At 48.7% G+C, this 20,858-nt stretch overlaps 1 protein-coding gene across 1 annotated transcript in view; it reads right to left on the bottom strand.

Moving 5' to 3' along the window:
* The window catches only part of LOC146789754 (BOS complex subunit NOMO1-like), a 343,657-nt gene that overhangs the window by 75,775 nt on the left and 247,024 nt on the right, over nucleotides 1-20,858 (bottom strand). The window contains exons 25-26 of the mRNA XM_085632091.1: nucleotides 12,580-12,721; nucleotides 7,029-7,112 (exon numbers count right to left, since the gene is read on the bottom strand). Coding sequence (XP_085488217.1) covers nucleotides 7,029-7,112; nucleotides 12,580-12,721 — 226 coding nt within the window. The remainder of the gene's footprint in view (nucleotides 1-7,028; nucleotides 7,113-12,579; nucleotides 12,722-20,858) is intronic.

The following is a 20,858-nucleotide window of genomic DNA, read 5'->3' as shown; positions in this document are numbered from 1 at the left end:
AGGTCATCTTAATAGGTAGTCCCCTAAGCCCCACTTTAAATGCCTCCAATTCAGCCAGGATATAAGAGGCCGTGTCTGTGTTTTTGTACAAATAAATGCCATTGCATCTGCTAGGATCTCCAAGTGCCTCCGCTGAGAGGTGCTCTGCGGGCAAGCGTTGGGCCGTCGCCCCACATTTTAGTGTTCGCAGTAAGGGCTTATGATTTGACAGGCTACATCCCAGATATTCAGCAGCCCCTCACCTTTGAAGCTATTTCTGTGGAAAAATATAAGACGTCTATCCTGGTGTGGTTGCCCTATAATCCTGGGTAGTGTGAACATTCCTTAGTGGTTGGATTAACCATATGTCAGATTCCTGCATGCGCGCGGCCAAAAGTTGGACGTGGGTTGTAGTCACAATCGATTAGACTCTTTGAAGAAGGAGGAGGGTTGGACTGTCTATGTCAATATCAGGCTCCATAATAAAATTGGAGGTGCTTTGTAGTCACAATCGTTTGGGTTCCTGGAACAGGGAGCTGGCTCGTACGGTCTATGTTAATTTCATGCACAATATTAAAGTCACAACTCCAGATGCACAGAGCAAATGTATTAGTCAGGTGAATGGGTGTCAGTGAGTCACGGATGGAGGTCTGATTGGAGTGGGGGGCATACAGTGCTACCATTGACAGTGGGGTCACACCAAGGAGCCTCTCTAAGACCACATAGTTGCCCTCAGTGTCTTCTGTGGAGTGCTGTAATGTAAAAGGAACCCACGGTGCAATCCACACCAAAACACCTCTAGCACAGCTAGAGTATGTAGTTTCTACCACAGTTCCCCACCACCGTTTGCGCAGCTTTAATAGTTACTCGTGTGAGTTACACTTGTGTGAGATGTGTCTCTTGTATACAGGTTACATGCAAATGGCGCTGACTCAGAATAATTTGGGATCATTTGACATGACTGGCCATGCCCCGACAATCCAGGTTAGGATATTGTAGTGGTGCAACCCGTTGTTAGTAACATCCCCAATCCTTTATCGTTCGTGATGTGGGTCCCCAGATATATTGTCGTGCTACATGCATACCCTACCCACCACCCCATGTGTTTGTGTGTGTTTGGAGGACTGATGTGTAGATTGGCAAAGAAAATACAGAACATAATAGGGATTGACCCTTGGGCCAAAAACACCTCAACTCCCAAATCCCGGTCAAGACACCAAAGGTCATTTGACTACACCACATTGCATTAATCTGTGTCTTCCTTCCCTTTGGAGGAGGCACTGAGGGCATTATTCCTATGGGCCAATGTAAGATCCACCATCATAGGAGGTTGGGAGAGTCTTTTGCATCATAAGTGGCCTCCTTTCCTACATGTCCATGTAATAGGTAAGGCTGAGCACCGTCAGCGGTGTCCCTTAGGCATGACTGGGTCTGTTTCTGCGTGGAGGAGATCACCTTCCCCTGTGAAAGGGAAGGACAGTGATGCTGTCAGCAACTAGATAGCACACAGTCCGAAGTCATAGGGGTGAGTCCCGGCCCTCCTCCTAGGACTGGATCCAACACGGCTAAGTTTGCAATGTCGGAATAAGCCAGGACCCCTTCAGACCTCAATGTCCCAGGGAAGAGAGGGGGTGAGTGGCTGCGTTGTTCAACCACCACTACCGCTTGCATTCTTTCTGGAGCAGCTTGTTCCCTGGTCAGGCCCGTCCGTTCTCGCTTGGTCTTGCGGCGCTTACTCTGCATCCCAGTCCAACCGCCGCCATCAGGGTCGGTCCTCCGTTTCATGGGTATACTTCTCTAATTTTTAGCCAGGCCAGACCAACTCCGAAAAGTGGTGCCTCCATGTATGATCTTGAGCTTGGCGGTGAACAAAGGACTGTAGGAAGGTGGATATCTGACTATGGTTACCCCCAACTTTTTGCCTAGTGTCTAGCTGGTTTTTCGACTTAGTTGGCCTGAGATCCTGCCATTCAGGGTCTCAGGCTGTCTGCTCTCTCTTTAAAATGGACTCCATGTACCCTAGGTACATTCCCAATTGGTAAGGATCACCTTATTGGACCCTGTACAGTGTACCCTAGGTACCCAGGGCATAGGTGTACCCTAGGCCTCCCAGGGGCTGCAGCATGTATTATGCCACCCCTGGTCTGGCCTTCCAATCAGACACAACTGGCTGATCACTCAGCTGGGGCAAGGTCGTGTAATCACCCCTTGCTTAGATATAGTATGCCTATATCTACCCTTATATATAGACACATGTGTACCTATCAGTCACTCCTATGGCAGGCCTTAACAATCCTGGAGGCAGAGTGCTTGGTAACATGTGAGATGGTGCTCTAGCATGAGCTGAGCCTGTCTGCAGCTTTCGGAACCATGTCCTTATAGCTGTTCTATGATATAGCCTACCATATACTCTTAAAGTGCCTTATAATCTTAAACTGTTATGGTAACTATGGTTTGGCTTTATCAAAACATGTCGTGTAAGGTGTCTAACACTGTGGAATAATACCCCCATACCATTTCTGGACATGAGGATATTATTCCCCCCTTCTAGAGGGAAAGACATGTTAAAATCATACTTTACTGTTAGCCTCTGACCAAAGCCTCAGCATCACAAAATGGATGCTGCTGCCACGACACAAGTCTGACCTCCTGCTGCTGGGAGTGATCCCAGCCAGGGCGGCCTGGACAATAGGTTTCCTGCTTGGGGAGGTGCTAGCACCTCCCCAGACAACCTTTAGTGTATTGTGGCAGGGTGGGCTGAAAGGAATGAGACATGCCTGGGGCACACAAGGTGTTCCTTGCATAGTCCAGTTCAAACCGGCGCAGGGGCACTCCAGCCCCAGCTCTGGTGCGAAACTGGACAAAGGGAAGTGGGTGTAACCACCCCCTCCCAGGTCCCACCCATAAGGCGTGACCTAGCAGGTATCCCAGCCCCCCAGATTAGTATAAGAGTGGGAGTTGGGCTTCAAGACTTTAGATTATCCTGAACCTGCAATTTGAACAGAAACTCTGGACCTTCGACATTCGACGAAAGAAGAAGACTGAAGAATCTCCCTTGTGGCCAAGGAGTGGCTACCCTGTGCAAACAGGCACCATCAAGAGACTACCCTTTGCTTTGCTAAAGTTCTACGAGGGACCGACTGCAAAGCCCGACCAGAGCCTTGACTTCCAGACTTCTCCGACCCTGATCCACATCCACAGCAGAGCTGAGATCCGTGGAGGCGACGAGAGACGTGGGACCGGCTACCTGGGAAAAGTGGCTAGTATCTTCAAGCGCAGCTTCTGAGGCACCCTCGAAGTTGTGCACCGGGGATTGAGAAGCCCCAACCCCAAGCACCATCTGCACCGAAGACCAGCCCCCCCACACTCCACGAGTCCTGCGTGGGGCCCTTCTGCATTTTCCTGCTTGCCGCGTCTGTCCGGTTGTTTGCCCGCTGGCTAGTGGCCTTTGTGACGACGAATCCTGAATTCTTCACCGCTGGTTTGGCTCCTCCAGACTGGCTCCTGCTCCTTTGAAAAAGAGAAGCACCCCAGACCTTCCTGGTCTGCACCAGAAGCAAGTCCTCCGTTCTTCGTGGGTTCCGCTTGCCAAGGCTTGGTGAGTCCTAGTCCAACTTCGACGCCGCCGACAGCAAGAGCCTTCGTGGGACAGCTCGCCTCCTGGTCCTGGTCGTCCTCGACGCTTCCTGGTCCTCGTGGCTGCAGCGACAAGCTTCACCTTCACCTGCAATCTTCACGACATCGCCTGGTTCCTTCCTGGTTCCACGTGGTCACTGGCTAGTGACCTTGACTCTGTCCCTTCTGCTTGCAGGTCTCCTCTCTTCTTGATCCCAGCCTTGGGATCCACCGGACACTCTTCACTGACTGCCTGTCAGCATCTTTCTTCAGGCATCCATAGGAGTCGACGACGAAACCCGACGCAACTTCACCCCTATGCACCCGCAGCCTGTGGGCTAGGTAACTTGGGTACTCCGGTGCTCATCAGGATAGTGACTATCCTAGTGTCTAGTTTTCCAGTCTCGACTTCCTAGCTACTCCGGAAGTGTCCTAAATCTATCTATTTCTAAACTGTACTATTGCTATTGACTTTTACGCATTACGCGTGAGTGTTTCCACTCTGCACCTGAATCCCGTGGGCCTCCCACTTCCTAACTGTTGCTAGTGTAGTGTAGCCCCAGCGATTCCCTAGGCCTAGGCCTATCCTATTTCCGTGACAGTGGTCCTTATACCACTTACTTAGTATATGGTTTGCGTGGCCTCTAGGGCCTAACTGTATTACTTACCTGTGTGACTTAATGTATGCATAAATAAGACTGTGTTGTACTTACCTCTAATCTCATAAAGAGTGCTGAGGGTTTGACTAGAATAAATACACTTTATTTTATATATATATCTGTTGTGGTGTCCTTTCATTTGGTATTCAAGGGATTATATATGGTATCACAGCTGACTTCACATGCCATTCAGAGTTTAGCCTAAGACTGCTCTTGTCCATGCTACCACTAGGATAGCTGGTCTATAAGGTAGACTTTACAACCAATCACCATAAGGGTATTTGGACTGATATAAGGTGTACACTAGAACTAGTGACATCATACATCAGGCCAACTTCTCACAAGGACACATTGCAGTTCTAGGCGATGCAAGTGCTGTTTTATTTTGTAAAAGGGTGCTCTTTCTCTGGACCTTAGTGGTATAGTCCGAGAATATGAACATTATAGGACTCCACATGCCAGCAGTCTTTGCATGTGCCACCTGGAGGATATGGTCTTGATCGCCGTAGTAAAAATGACGGACCAATATAGGTCTTGCGGTGACCCCAGAGAGGTCGACTTGACCCAGCACCCTATGAGCTCTTCCACAGAAAAGAATGCAGATTAGCATCCCCCCATAACATGTGACCCAACCAGTGCTACAGAAAGAGTTCCACTCAAGCCCTTGGCTCACTCTGGAAGGCCCACTATCCTGATATTTCGTCACGATCAGTCCTCTGCATCGTCTATCCGCTGTTTCAAATACCAGATTTGATCTCAAAGGGACAGTAGCTGAGACTGCGCCTCCGTAACTGAAGGGCTCAATGTCGCCAGTGTAGATTGGTCTTCATCAACTCTTCTTTTTTTATGGTTCGCCCTCAGTAGGCCCACGCCGAGTACCAGGGTATCGAGCTTGGGTTCAAGTGGAGATTTCATGTCCAGTATGGCCTTGTGGATCTCAAACTTTATAGAGAGTTTTGTGAGCGCTTGTTCAATCGCAGAACAGGGCGAATTAGGAGGTGCAGACACTCCATTCCGGTCCTCCCTGCCTTTAATCACCTGAGGTGCTTTATTTCCTTTTGGCTTCACCACAATGTGCTCTCTTGGCAGTGGTGGGGCAGGAGGTCAGTAGAAGTTCGAGGTAGTTGGTAACTGTATGTCAACTCTGGGACTCAGAAGCGCATGCAAACTCCCAAAACAACGAACGGGTAGGGCGTGCAGCATGGGGGTTGGGGAAGGTTTAGCTAGTCCCCGGTGATGACCGTAGCGGGCTAAGGTGAGCTGTACTCCTGCGCTCTGCCACAGGCCCAGTGTCCACTGTTGTGCAGCCTTAAAGACATAGCTGGAGAACACGCAGACAAGGCCCTCTACGAGTAGTGGTCAGGGACGGTCGCAACTCGTAGTCCCTCAAGACCGCACCTGCACTTCAGTCCCGGAAGAAGGCACAGACTTCTTTAGCAGTTTGAGACTTCCGCAATTTCCAAAGGCCCTCACGTGGCAGCTGGAGATAAAACCACCAGGCACAGCAGATTCCACTGCTCCACAGCACTGAGGTGAGTGATGCACCTTTTGAAGGTAGGGCGCAGTCTCGGAGCCTCCACGGGCTGAGCATCTGTTGTAATTCAGGAGGAATGGTGCCAGGCATCTCAGACCACCTGGGAAGGGGTCCCAGAAGCGCTCCGCCCCGCTAGGCTGATGTGTCCTGTGGTCTCTGGCATAACAGCAGTTAAAGATGAGGGAGGGTAGCACACTCCCGCTGGAGAGGGCCATTGTGTGGCACAAGAGATCAGGACGTCTGGGTAGGCCACGGGATCTGTTCCACCATCGGCCTCTCGCTTGTTGTGTACTAACGTGGGATGGTGTCTGGCAACTCCCACTTCAAATCGACGCCCGGTTGCAGCAGAAGGCACATCGGGTTTTTTTTAATGCCAGGAGGGGGGGTTCAGCAAACCTCTAGGAAGTTGGAAATACAGCGGTGCTACGGAGCTTGATATTATGCGACAGTCGGGGCCGCCATCTTAGCCACACCATGACACACTTTTATTCTTTTTGTGAAAGAGATAAGTATCCGACTCCCATCTCTCATTATGGTACTGTTTTTGCACAAATGATAAACACTACACATCTCTTAGTATAAAAACAGAGCTCTGAGGTCACCAAAAGGCGACATTTAGTGCTTTATAGAAGCTCTAAACGCGCAAACAAACACTGGACACAAAACCACGCAAACACTGGACACAAAGGAAAGTTACTGTTTGAAATTAATAGTTGCTCAGACTCTTGATTCTTTTACGGAATGTAGGTGGTAACATATATATACACATACATACATACATACATACATATATATATATATATATTTTTATTTTTATTTTAACTTAATGAGAGATTCTACTTGGGACGCTAGAGGAGAGTTGTGGGCCGGAATTCTTTAAAAGATATTATTAAAAATACACAAATTGCTCTGAAGTTCCTGCACATGGAATCACTTAAAGGCACAACTAGTGGTAGGGTGCCATACAAATACAAGCTATGTCTCCATGTTATTTCAAACACAACTGTAGGTGTTCCTGCTGCCCAAGGAGCACTGAAGTTTTGTGTTTATAATTCTAGTTTGTGACTGAAGAATGAAGAAATATGCAAGGGTTAAGTGCATATAAAAAAAATACTTTAGTAAAAAATATGTCAGTTGTTAAGCTGGACTGGTTGCAATACATTTGCTTAGTGCCTTCCAAATGTATGAATAACAGTTTACCCTGCATTTGACGCACTATCAAACTGTAGAATTTAAAGTACCTCAATTGGTCGATACTGAGGCAGAGCTCTTTCGATGTGGTCATTGCCTTCCGCCTTTAGTTGGATATGGTAAACACAGCCAGGCTACATATAAAAACAAAAATTTTAAAAAAGAGGGTTCAAGGGTAAACAGATTATTCTTCTATACGCAGATAGTTTAACATAATTACAACGAAAACAGACTGACCAAGATACTTTTAACGCAAAATGTTGTAATACCAGACTGGATAGTCAGACGTCAGAATTTTCACAAAAAAATACAATTACATTTTTAAACACTTCCGGCAATTTTTCTCTCACTGTGGGAGTCAAATATCAACCCATTGTTTGAGATATCATTCAACAAATGTACACAAAACAGTTCTAAAATGGTCAAGACTGCTGGAACCTAAGGTTCTCCACCAAAGGAAACAAATTTCAAATCCTTTGTTCCCTTGCAGGTGACATATTTTCAGAGTACTGAAAACTGGAGGCGGGGTGTTAACTCATGAGTGATGCACATTACATTTACTAATACTGAGAGTTACTAAACAGGGGCTTCTTTGCAATTTGAGTAAATGATTTCCATCAGTCATTGCGACAATTGTCTCATTTGTAAAAAGTAGTAATTGAAAATCCAACAGTGTTCCTTGTCAAGGAGGCAGAAATATCACAGCAAATGTGGCTGAAGTCACCATTGGAGAAGCCAATTCGGTGAAACAAAATTGCAGAAAATCCACCAGTCTTTCATTGCAGGTAGGATGTCTGTTGGCAAATTTGGACACTGGAAAAGGATCAACAACAGTGCACAAGGAGAATGTGCAACTCATTTTCTGAAAGAGCTTTAGGTTTTTAAACCTTTTCAATCTTGCAATGCACATTTCCTTAGGTGTTGAGGCTCCAAAACCAAGGAATTCATTTACACTACTAAAGGAGATTTAAAACTGTTAAGAGAAGTGACTCTAGAATGGAAATAACAGCATTGTTTGTGCACTGGTGGTAGTTCAAATGTGGAGAATGCTTTGGTGTCTACAGACTACTATGGACCATCATGCAATCATGCCTGCGTTAACTTTCAACACATTATCTCAAATCAGTACTCCTACTGCCTTTAAGCATACTTTACCTGGAGGTATATAAGCACTCTATGATCTAAATCCTTCACAGTGATTACAAGAGTGAGCCTTTCAAGTTTCACTTCTTTCAAATGATACAATAATAATAATAAAAGACATTTATAAAGCGTACAGCTACCTCCGCAGAAGTGTCCTGGCACTAAGGCAGAAAACAACACAGCAGAGCGAGCGAGATGCTAATCTCTATGCTTGAACAGCCAGGTCTTCAAAGCCTTTCTGAACTCCAGTTCAGAGTTCAGCATGCGTAGATGAAGAGGCAAGTCATTCCAGCGTTTGGAAGCTCCAGCCTCAAACGATCTACCCCCTAATCTAGTTTTGGAAAGCGAGGGACAGCGAGGTAACGTTTTTGGTTGGATCTTAAGGACCTTCACTGCTGGTAAGGGTGAGGTGTCTTCCTCAGGTAGCTAGGGCCCCTGCCCTGGTAGGCCCGAAATGCGAACGTGAGGGCCTTGAATTCAATTCTCTTGGCGACTGGGAGCCAATGGAGTGGTCAGAGGTGAGGGGAGATATTCTGGCGAAATGGAACCTTACGGACCACCCTCGCGGCAGCATTCTGCACAATCTGCAGCCTTCTAATCAAGCAGCTTGGAAGGCCCAGATAGAGGCCTTTGGCATAGTCGAGGTGCAAGGTCACCAAGGCATGCACAACAGTTCTTCGCCATTCCTCCGGCAGAACGTCGATACATTTTCTAATAGTTTTCATCTTTCCAAAGCAGGCCACAGAAACTTGCTGGACATGGGTCAAAAGGGACAGGTCTTTGTCCCATCAGACACCAAGGTTCTTACCCAAATCCTTTGGCACAGGAGGAGCACAGAGTTCTCCAGGCCACCAAAGGACTTGGTGGGGGTGAGGTGTGGTGTGGTGGGGGGGGGGGGGGGGGGGGCGGGGGGGGGTCTGAAAGAGTCAAAGACTGACGACGACATATCTCTGAAAGAAAACATCAGCTGGGTGTCATCCGCGTAGGATATCACCTTGACCCCCATTTTCACGATGAGATCCGCCACTGGTGTCAGATAGATGTTGAAGAGTACTGGGATTAAACCTGAGGCCCTGAGCCCATCTGAGTGGCTTCGCATCGGAGGTGAAGGGGTGGAGAAAGACTTGTTGGTCTTGGCCGTCCAGGTAGGAAGCGATCCTTTCCAGTGCCGTCCCTCGGATGCCTATTTGCTTAAGTCTGTCAAGCAGGATAGGGTGAGACACCGTGTCAAACGCTGCCGACAGATCGAGGAGTACCAGCATGGCGTGGAGCCCCGTCAACCTCCCAACGGATGGAATCAGCAACTTCAATGAGTGCTGATTCCATACTGTAACCAGTGCGAAAGCCAGACAGAGTCGTGCAGCAGCTCATTGGTTTCTACAAAGGCGGCTAGCTGCTGATGGGCCAGTTTCTCCAGTATTTTTGCAGGAGCTGATAGTAAGGAGATGGGCCTAAAATTACTGGCTAGAAGAAGATATCGACCAGCAGGAAGCTTGAGTGGACACTAATTATAGGCTTTAATCACCTTTAGTAAGGAAAGTCTTTCACATTTTGATTTAAGACTCATGGAAGGCAGCACTTAGCCGTGGTCTAGAAAACCGACCAAGTAATTTTCAGCAGCTAAATTTAATTCAAGCTTTCCATTCATCACATTTTTATATTTCTTATTGAGACACCTAAATGCAACAGTTACACCCACCCATGAGGCCTGTGTTCACAGTGCCAGTGGACCTGAAGCCACACCTCATTAATGAGGTCTAAAATGCTGAAATTGATCTGAGTTTGCTGGAGTTCCTGCCTAGAGGAAACCTGGCCTGGGAATTCTGGTTGGACTGTTCTTATTAGAGAAGGGCCTACACGGATTTATGTGGAATACTGGCCAAAACACAATGAACTGGAATGTGGGTCAAGTATTTACCAGTGGATAGGAATGTTCTATCCTAGGAAAATTCAATCCATCAGTTCAGTAATCTCTAAGCATTTCATAGCAAGGCCCAATATTATAAATTGAATAGATTTTCTTCCTGGGGACCAATGAAGGGCTTGTTTAGCTAGTATGAAACAAACATATTCATAGAAGACCAGAGCCACTCAGATGATCATGTTATGGGAGTGTTGACTAATTTGTTTTGCACTTAAGATGAAAACCTTGACAGTCATGCCAAGAATACCTGCATTCTATCCTCCCAGTATAATACTTTTAGAGGCTCCTAGTCCGTTGTGCACCAATTATTCAAAGATGCTTTCATCCTTAGAAAGCGCATATGACACAAAGGATTGAGAGTATCTCCAGATATGTGCCCCGTCTGCCAGTGGGTATGTAGCCTTTACTGAACTCCAGGTTGAAGACAGCACTTCAGCAATGCCTGGCACAATATCAGAGTGGGGCAGAGGCTGGATAATTAGTGACTCGCATCAGGAAGAAAAAAAAAACACACAACAGAGTCTTAGTGCCACTGGCCTAGTGTCTACATAATCTAATTTTAAATGCAGCAATCAGATAAACATAAAAATGCACCTCAGTTTCTATAGTGCACCACTGTACAGACTACCTAGCTTTGGTTTTCTCTTTGTGCATTTGGAGTCAGGCGTCTTTGTTTTTTAAGTTTTGTCCTGAGCTCTCGGTTTTCCTTTCTGCAGCTTTTTCCGTAACTATATTATTTCTTTCTCCTTGAACTTTAGTTGCACCCCTCTCTTTACTTTCTCTGATGTTTCTTTGAGAGTCTTTCTCGAATGCCACTCTCTGTCTGTTTCTGGCACTATTGTTATTCAGCTAGAAGTAAACATCAACATTGAACACAAAGTTGGAAGATTCAACAGGAAAGCTTTTACTTAACAGTCAGAGCAAACATCAGTGTGTATGAAGGTGATCTTAACATTTATATTGTCAGTCTTGATGGTGGGATGAATGTTACTCGTATTGATGTTCTGCTGAGTCTCAGGGCTATGGCATCAAGTCAGCACTGGAGAGGAATGCATCAACATTTAAGGGAAGAGAACTATAGAATTCAATATCATCATAGCAGAAAGGACAGAATTGCTGGAAGGAAAAGGGTAAACACTTTAGTGTGAAACTGGAACTGAGATACTCAAATATCCCTTATGTGAGATGGCTTGGTATCTGGAGCAAACTATTCTTCATATGCGTATTTTTCAGGGCCTCAGAATGTCTTTCTTGTTCTATGTGACTCATACTTGGATTCAATGTAAACTATTGTTCAGGTTTTTTCCCTCATCATCACAGGGCCACTATTGTTAAATGCTGCAGTCTGAGACAGCATGATTTGGGTACAGTTAGCCCATATCAAAGTAATCTGGGACACGTTCATTTAGCCATATTGCACACAAACCTGAAAAGTTTGTCTACTTTTCTCCTTCAGTTCCATCAGTAAATCTTTGTGCTTTTAGTAGAAGTGATGAATACAGCAGACCTAATCTGGGAGGCTTCTCTTCACTTCGCTCGAATTCAAGAATCTTCGAAGCTGGAGCCCTGGGGACAGACTTTACAGTTTCCCATTGATTCCAGAAAAGACTTCTCCAATGCGCAGATGACGCGGAGTCGACAGACGCCACCTTCCGATGAGCAGGGGTACTGCTGACGAAAAACTTTCTGGATCCAGTCTGACCCCTGAGGGTAATTCTAAGGTAACGAGTCTATAACTAACTGTTTCTTTCAGATTGGGCTTTCAAGAAGAGCTCAAGTGCGACTTAGACACCTAGCAATTTACAGTTTGGACAACATGTATATATAAATGTGAAGGTTCTACACCTTATTTGAGAATATTTAAAAGAACAAGGAGATGACCATACAGAATCATGTCACCATGTGAAGTTAACTCTACAAATAAAACCCAGTATTAAGAAAGAAATACCTTCAGAAGAGTTTAGATGCAAAAGGTGTTCAACAATGTATTTAAACCCTTTCAGTGACCTCCAACATGAATATCAAATGCCGGACTCTGAAACCTTTAGATATATTCAACTAAGACATGCCTTAAAGAACCATATAAAAAAGGTATGACATTAACCGAATCATCTCCATTGGATGTAGGATACTAAATGATCCCCTCAATAAAAAAGCTGCCTCAGTTATCTATACAAAAATAATCATTCTGCCAAAATTAAAAGAGGCCTGGGAGGCAGACATGGGGGGCCTTGAGGAGGAAGAGTGAAAAGAGGTGCTGAGTGTCCCACGAGAAGTGGCGATCAGACCTGGCTTTAGGCTTGTGCAACTACGCCTTCAGTATAGGCTAGAGATCCTGTATATTGCCTGACCTGTGCTATGTGATGCCACTGGTGGTGAAATATGGTTTTATGAGTGGAAAACCAATAAAACAATTGAAAACATAAAAACTATGCAATATAAAAGATAGTGCCATGGTAAAATCCCAAACAACATGAATTTGTAAAGCAAAATGAGCACATAGTACAAATCACAGAGATGATTAAGTTACTCACCAGCAATCCACGCAGTCTGAATTTACCCTCTTCATCTGTGATGGTATCTTCTCCATATATGCTGCAGTCTATTTGGCCCACTGCTTCCACTGAAATACCTTGTTCTGGTTCACCATTTAAGGAAGAAACAGTACCGTAGCAGCTGAAAGAGGTTTTGTAGATAGAAAATAACATGGCTATTAAGACCACAACAAAAGTTTCCTATTCACTAAGTAAGTAACCAACATCCAGGTTGAACTGTGTCTGAGTAAAGCAAAATAATCTGGATTAAACAGTAAGTGCAAAGCACGTTGGCACAAAAATCCCAGCTAAAAAGGCATTTCAAAATTATTTCAGTTTCTCCAAAAATCCATCCTCTTTTGTCCTTTGCTTATGGATATTAATCGCCTTTCAGGGAGGATGCTGGCAAAGCTTGTTCTTTCTAAAAGGTCTCACACCAAGATGTGATTGTTATGCCACAGTGTTGCATAGTCTATATCAAAAAGTATTTTCCTAAAAGAGGAGGCATGGCCAATACGAAGTTTCATAAGAACCATTTGTGTTGTTTTTCATTTTGCAGCACACTCTTATATCACTCAATACTTTTCCTAAACAACCTTCATTTTTAATTGTAATTTATATTTCAAATGGCTCTTCACATTTAGCTTATTGTAGACTCACCATTTACACATCAACGTATTCTTCATAAATTATTTTTTTACACTACATCACACAGTCCATGGCAATTATCAATAACTTCCCTACTAGCAACAAGGCCATGACAAAGTTGGAGATAATAGTTTTCCACGTCATGAACTACTGCAAAGCAAGTACTGTAATATACTTATGTACATGAGATCCACTCATTACCTGCCAACCATGAGTACACCTACGAACACAGGTATTTTATAATTGCATTAGCTTAGCAGAGTGAAAGCATGGAACACAGTTGCCAGATACCAATAGAGTTACACAAACCATTCTGGACTTGGGGCCTGGTGAAAACACAGTGACATTTTTATTGTGAGGTATGTCGGGAATGCAGGGCAGTGCCACATTTTAGTTTGTAAACCAATGCCAGGGAACCAAAGATTTCCTTAGAAACTTGCAGCTAAATGATGGTGTTGCTACCAATGCTGCCTAGTCTTGATTCCAGTTCATGCCTCCATTTTCCACCACCAAACACTTCCTGTGTCTTTATCTCATTGATGCTGTTTCATTTACAACTCTGCATTCTTCATTTGTCACTGTACTCCTATCTCTTTATTCCTCCTTCTTCATCCCTTTTTTGTTATTGTCTCTGGCATTGGAGCAAAGTATGATGAAAAAGAATTCCCGGACCCCAAAAAGGAGTGCTGGTGCCCATTAACTGGAATGGCATGGTGAGCAAAAAAACGATGGATTTAGGCCTAGATCTCTGTACTGTGGTGAATGTATGACATTGTTCTGCATTCTGTCCATCATTTGTTCTTTTTGCATTTGTCACCCCGAGTGGGTCGGGTATGCCCAGACATGGGTCCCGTTCTCTCCATGCTATCAAACTATCCTGGCTGATGAGGGCTCAAAGCCTGAAACCGGTCCTAGGATGCTTGTTTCCAGTCCAGAGAGGACCTGGCCTGGCAGTTCGGGCTGGACTGTTCCCATGGGGCAGAGGGTCAAGACTGATTTGCACATGGCTGGGTCCTAACTGGAATGGCATGGTGAGCAAAAAAACAATGGATTTAGGCCCAGATCACTGTACTGGGGAGAATGTATGACATTGTTCTGCATTCTGTCCATCATTTGTTCTTTTTGCATTCATCACCTGCAATCAGCAGCACAATTTAAGAATTGATGCAGAGCCCTATATGATACCTACCTCGAGTTACGTGGTCTGAGGACATGGAGAGGGACTGGATATAGATGAGGAAAAGTGAAGAGTAGACAGTTTAAACGTGCACAATTTAGCTACTTACATCGCACCACTTTGAGACATGGTATACTTCACATGATTTATGGATCGCTCTCCAACAGTTATGGCAGCCATCTTTGCCGTTAGAACTCATCAGCTTAACAGCCTGAACCCTTACACTCAAGTGGGTTCATGTTTTTTCAGAAACTATCATATTTTGCTTTGTATTGTACCGTAATTGCAACTACTAAACCTTTAAGTAAATAATTGTTCTGTTCCTTTTGAAGTAATTATTGCATGGTATTGCCTTGCAAACTGCGTTAGAGTTTTAGCCTACCTTGCAATCCAAGAGGCAGCCTTAACTGCTTGACCTCACTACACCTTGGAGTAAAAGCCCAAACAGAGGTTTTGCCATGTAATTGAGCTCCACAGCAGTACCCAGCCAGTGGGGATGAGCGATATTATGTAATAATTTTGACAAGTGTTAGCAAGTACCCATAAGCCACCCTGGCACCGGAGAACTGTCCTGCATCCCATAGTTGCGATTGCTTTACCAATAGTTGACACTAAAAGGCAAATGGTGATTGGTGTTCCTATAGAACAAGTTACTTACCTTCGGTAACGATGTATCTGTAAGAGACATTAGTTAGTTAGATTCCTCACCTTAGAATATCCCCAGGCGTCAGACTGGATCCGGAAGATTTTTCGTCAGCAATACGCCTTGCGCGTCGCTAGGCGTCGTCTGCGGCTCCGCGTCCGTCGTCGGCTTCGTGCGCCGGAATGACGTCGTCGGAGTACTTAGACGCCGCCCTCGCGCGCTGACGTCAGTTCTTGTACATAGCCTTCCGCGCCAGAAACGCAGAGCCATGCAAGAGACCTACACTGGTGCCAAAAAATTCTAGGGCCCTGAAAGGGATAGCCTTAACCCTAGATGTCAGTTCGCAGAACGGGGAGGATGGGTGGGTCGGTGAGGAATCTAACTAACTAATGTTTCTTACAGATACATCGTTACCGAAGGTAAGTAACTTGTTCATCTGAAAGAAACACGTTAGTTAGATTCCTCACCTTAGAATAGATACCCAAGCAATACCAACCCCGGTGGTGGGTCTGCGAACCAAGATCACACCAGAAAGTCCTGGAGGACAGAACGGCCAAAGAAGCCATCCCTCCGGACTTGGCTGTCTAGGCAATAATGCCTGGCAAACGTGTGCAGCGAAGCCCACGTTGCCGCCTGACAGATGTCCTGCAAAGGGACTGCCCGTCCCAAAGCAGTAGTAGCCGCTGTGGCCCGAGTAGAATGGGCGCGCAGCTCAACAGGCGGTTCCATTATTGCCAAGGAATAACAGATGTTTATACACAAAACGACCCACCGGGAGATGGTCCGTTTGTGTACAGCTTTTCCCTTCTTTGCACCCACGTAGCCAACGAAAAGCTGGTCGTCCACTCGGAACTGTTTAGTGCGGTCCAAATAAAAGGAGAACGCACGTTTTGGGTCCAGACGGTGGAGCCGCTCTTCCTCTTTGGAAGGATGCGGAAAGAAGGTGGGCAAGGTGACAGATTGCCCAAGATGAAAGGGGGTCACCACTTTCGGTAGGAAGGAAGGACGAGGCCGAAGGACAACCTTGTCCGGATGAACAGATAGAAAAGGAGGCTTGGACGATAGAGCCTGGAGCTCACTCACCCGTCTAGCCGAGGTGATGGCTACCAGGAAAGCAGTCTTAAGAGTTAGAAGACGAAGAGGACAACTGTGAAGAGGCTCAAAGGGAGCGCACATCAGGAATGTCAAGACAAGATTCAAGTCCCACTGAGGCATTACGAAAGGGACAGGAGGGAACGTGTGAGTAATGCCTTTAAGAAAGCGTGACACTACAGGGGACTTGAAAGAGAGGGCTGATCTGGAAGCCGTAAGAAGGCAGAGAGAGCAGCAAGATAACCTTTCAAGGTGCCCAGGGCAGAGCCCTGCCGGGCCAAAGAAAGAAGAAAGAGGAGAACCTCAGAAAGAGGGGCGGAAAGGGGATCCACAGCCTTTGCTGTGCACCATGCCACAAATTTGTTCCACCGGCAGGCGTATACAGTCTTTGTGGAGGGACGCCTGGCTGCCAGAATGATATCACAGACTTCAGGAGGCAAGTCAAATGGCATCAACTGCCGCCGCTCAATCTCCACGCATGGAGGTGGAGGCTGGACAGGTTCGGGTGGAGGACCGTCCCCTGCTGCTGCGACAGAAGATCCTCCCGAAGGGGCAGACGTATCGGAGGATCGGTCAACATACTGAGTAGCTCGGGATACCAGTACCTTCGTGCCCAATCCGGAGCCACCAAGATGACTTGGGCCCGGTCGCGCTTGATCTTCTTCAGCACTCTGGGCAGAAGTGGTATAGGCGGAAAGGCGTACAACAGACCGCAACTTCGCTCGCGACGAAAAGCGTCGCCGAGCGAGTGCCGCCTTGGAAATTCCAACGCGCAGAACTGCTGACATTGCGCGTTCTCGTTGGTGGCGAATAGATCTAACCAAGGCTCTCCCCACTGCTGAAAGAGACCTTGCGCCACCTCGGAGTTCAGACGCCATTCGTGATCCATCATGCACTGGCGGCTGAGTTCGTCCGCTCTGGCGTTCAGAGAGCCCGCCAGATGTTGAACCACCAGGGTGATGCCCTGGTGTTCCAGCCATGCCCAGAGGCGCAGAGCCTCCTGACAAAGGGTCCACGACCCCACCCCGCCCTGTTTGTTGCAATACCACGTGTTGTCCGTGAACACCTGCACGACACTTCCCCGGACAGAGGGAAGGAAGGCTTTCAGTGCAAGACGGATCGCTCTCAGCTCCAACAAGTTGATGTGGAGGCGAGACTCCGCCGGAGACCAGAGGCCTCTGATCTCCGCCTCTCCCATATGGCAACCCCATCCCAGGAGGGACGCATCCGTCACTACGACATGCTCCGGTAGGGAGAGGCTCTTGCCCGTGACCCAATCGCGGTCCGTGAGCCACCACTGCAACTGCTGTGCAGCGCCCTCCGAGATCAAGACATGGTCGGACAGGTTGCCGTGATGCTGGGACCACTGAAACTTCAGGTCCCACTGCAGAGCCCGCATGCGCCGCCTGGCGTGATGCACTAGTAGGATGCAGGAGGCCATCAGCCCTAGAAGCCGCAACACTAGCCTGACCGAAACCCAGGATAGAGGCCGAAAGATGGGAATCAGGGCCTTTATATCCCGGACCTGCTGCTCCGGGGGATGGACCCGGAACTGCACCGAATCTAGAACCGCTCCGATGAAGAGGAGCTTCTGAGAGGGGCTCAGGTGTGACTTCGGCACGTTGATGAAAAACCCCAGCAAATGCAGGAGATCCGCCATAGTCTGGAGGTGGGAGACGACTGCCTGGGGCGAGCCCGCCTTCAACAACTAGTCGTCGAGATAGGGGAAGACTGGAACCCCTGATCTGCGCAGATGAGCTGCGACCACCGCCATCACTTTCGTGAACACCCGAGGGGCACTGGTAAGGGGCACTGGTAAGGCCGAAGGGGAGCACGCTGAACTGAAAGTGCTCCTGACCCACCGTGAACCGCAGGTAACGCCGGTGGGTCGGCAGGACGGGGATGTGGAAATATGCGTCCTGCAAGTCCAACGCTACCATCCAGTCTCCAGGGTCTAGGGCAGCGAGCACCTGAGCTAAAGTGAGCATCTTGAACCGGTCCTTCCGGAGGAAGGTGTTGACGCTCCTGAGGTCCAAGATAGGGCGTAGGCCCCCTTTGCCCTTCTTGGGAACCAGAAAGTAGTGGGAATAACAACCACGACCTACTTCTGGGCTCGGAACGCGCTCGACGGCCCCCTTGGCCAAGAGGGCCGAAACTTCCTCGTGGAGAAGATTCAAATGATCCCCCGAGATACGGTGGTGCTGCGGTGGCATGGCTGGAGGGGTCATCTCGAAGGGGAGGGAGTAGCCCCTTCGGACGATTTGCAGCACCCACCTGTCCGACGTGATGGAACGCCAGTGGAGCAGGTGATGGCGAACTCTGCCGCCCACTGGCGTGGAATGGGCCTGAAAGCTCAGACTAGGAAGGCTTTGAGGCGGATGCTGCCGGGGTGGATGTGGGCTGACCGCGTCGTCCTCCGGTACCGCCTCGGCGGAAACCACGTCCGCGACTGCGTGCAGGCTGGTTCTGCGGCCGGTGGCTAGGCGGACATGAGGAGGAGCCCCTTCCTTGGCCACAAAAGGAGCGAAAAGCGGAAGTTTGTGGCCGTGGGGCCGAGAGGCCCAAGGACGTGGCCGTAGCCCGGGAGTCCTTGAAGCGAGAAAGCGCACTGTCCGCTTTGTCACCAAAAAGGCGAGCGCCATCAAAAGGCATGTCCATGAGGGTGCTCTGGACATCCCCTGAAAAAGACGTGGACCGCAGCCAGGCGTGACGTCGAAGCGCCACCGTGGTAGAAATCGCCCTACCCAGCGAGTCCGTAGTGTCGAGTCCACATCGGATTGCATGGCGCGCTGCATCTCTCCCATCGGCCAGGGCCAAGGAAAGCCGCGCCCGGGTCTCCTCCGGGCACAGTGGCAGCACGTCCTCCACCGCATCCCACAGAGAGTGGGAATAACGGTCCAAGAGACAGGCGGTGTTCAAAGACCGCAGGCCCAAACTGAGCGAACAGAACAGCTTCTTACCAAACTGTTCCAGTCTCTTGGAATCCCGGTCCGGAGGAGCGGACGGGAAGGAGGATTGGGAGGTAGAGGCCTGGATAACCAGACTCTCGGGGGTGGGGTGTTGGGATAGAAAACTGGGGTCGCCCGGAGCAGGGCGGTAGCGCCTGGCAACGTTCCTATCCACAGGAGGGACTGTGGAGGGCTTGGACCAGGTGCCCTGCAGAACGTCAGTGAGGGCCTCATTGAATGGCAGCAGAGGCTCAGTGGAGCATGCGGCAGACTGAAGCACCTCAGTGAGGATGTTAGTCCTCACAGCCACGGCAGGCAGCTCAAGCCCAAGGGCTTCGGCCGCCTTGCGCAGCACCACAGAAAAAGCTGCACCCTCCTCCGAAGCCACAGTTGGAGGAGAGATGAAACCAGTGTCCGGTGAGGTATCCAACCCACTGGCCTCCCCCAGTTCATCTGCCCAGTCCTGTGCAAGTTGGCTCTTAAGGGCCATAGGGTCATCAGACCCTTCCCAGTCGCCCCAGTCATCCGATTCCTGGTAAACAGGAGGACTGATCGGAGCCGGTCGATAGACAATGTGTCTCTAGCGGCGTCGGAAGCGGCGTCGGGACCGGACAGGGGCTGAACCGGGGACCGACGTCGACCGGAGCCGGCGTCGGGGGTGGTATCGGTGTCGGCGCCGGCGGAGGAGGCGTAACGAGGGGCCGGAGCCTCCAACAGCGCCAGGGCCGGAGCCGCCGGCATGAGAGGTCGCCCAGTCGAGTCCGCAGGGCCCGAAGGCGCGCCAGCGGGCGTCGACGGTGGGGCCAGGCTCCTCATGGCCGAGAAGAAGGCACTGACCTCCGCCGGCGTCGCGTCAGTCCCAGGGACCGTCGGGTATGGGGACTTGCGCGGCGCCTGCGGCTCCTGCGGAGCTGCGTGGGTGGAACCACCCGGACCCTCGGCCGAGTCGCGCAACCGGCGAGGGGAGTCCAAAGAGCGGTGTCGCTTCTTGGACTGCCTCGACTTACCCGAAGACTTCGAGCCAGACGAGTGACGATGTCGAGTGCGGCTCCGCGACCGATCCTTGGACCTCCTCCTGGACCGGGATCGAGAGCGACGCGGAGCCGAGTAGCGAAGCTCAAGAAGCTTGCGGGACCGTTCCCGCCTAGCTTTCGAGGTCAGGGGCTTACAATCGGAGCACGACGCCGCGTCGTGGTCGAGGCCCAAGCAGTACAGGCACCGGCGGTGATGATCGGTCACCGACATCCGTCGGTGACAATCGTCGCAGGCCTTGAAACCAGGCATCCTACCGGCACCAGAGGCGAGAATTGACCAAAAAGAGTAAAAAAAGTTAGTCAAAAATTGATTAAAAGGGTAGCTCTCCCGGATCTGCGCTTACTGGCGCGGAAAAAAGAAGAACTGATGTCAGCGCGCGAGGGCGGCGTCTAAGTACTCCGACGACGTCATTCCGGCGCACGACGCCGACGGACGCCGACGACGGACGCGGAGCCGCAGACGACGCCTAGCGACGCGCAAGGGGTATTGCTGACGAAAAATCTTCCGGATCCAGTCTGACGCCTGGGGATATTCTAAGGTGAGGAATCTAACTAATGTGTTTCTTTCAGATGCATTGATTTTCTAAAAGGGAATATTGTCTTTCTTCTTTAAACATTTTTTGCAGTGCCCATTTATATGCCTCAGTTCTTGAGTGATAAATACATTGTGCAAATCAACCTTATCTAGTGAGTTGTTTTCAGAAAGGAAAGGTTTCTTGGAAGAGTTGTGTCTAATA

Source organism: Triturus cristatus, chromosome 10, assembly GCF_964204655.1.
Source record: "Triturus cristatus chromosome 10, aTriCri1.1, whole genome shotgun sequence".
Taxonomy (NCBI): domain Eukaryota; kingdom Metazoa; phylum Chordata; class Amphibia; order Caudata; family Salamandridae; genus Triturus; species Triturus cristatus.
The sequence above is the reverse complement of the archived record's forward strand: the minus strand, read 5'-3'. Positions and strand labels throughout refer to the sequence as shown.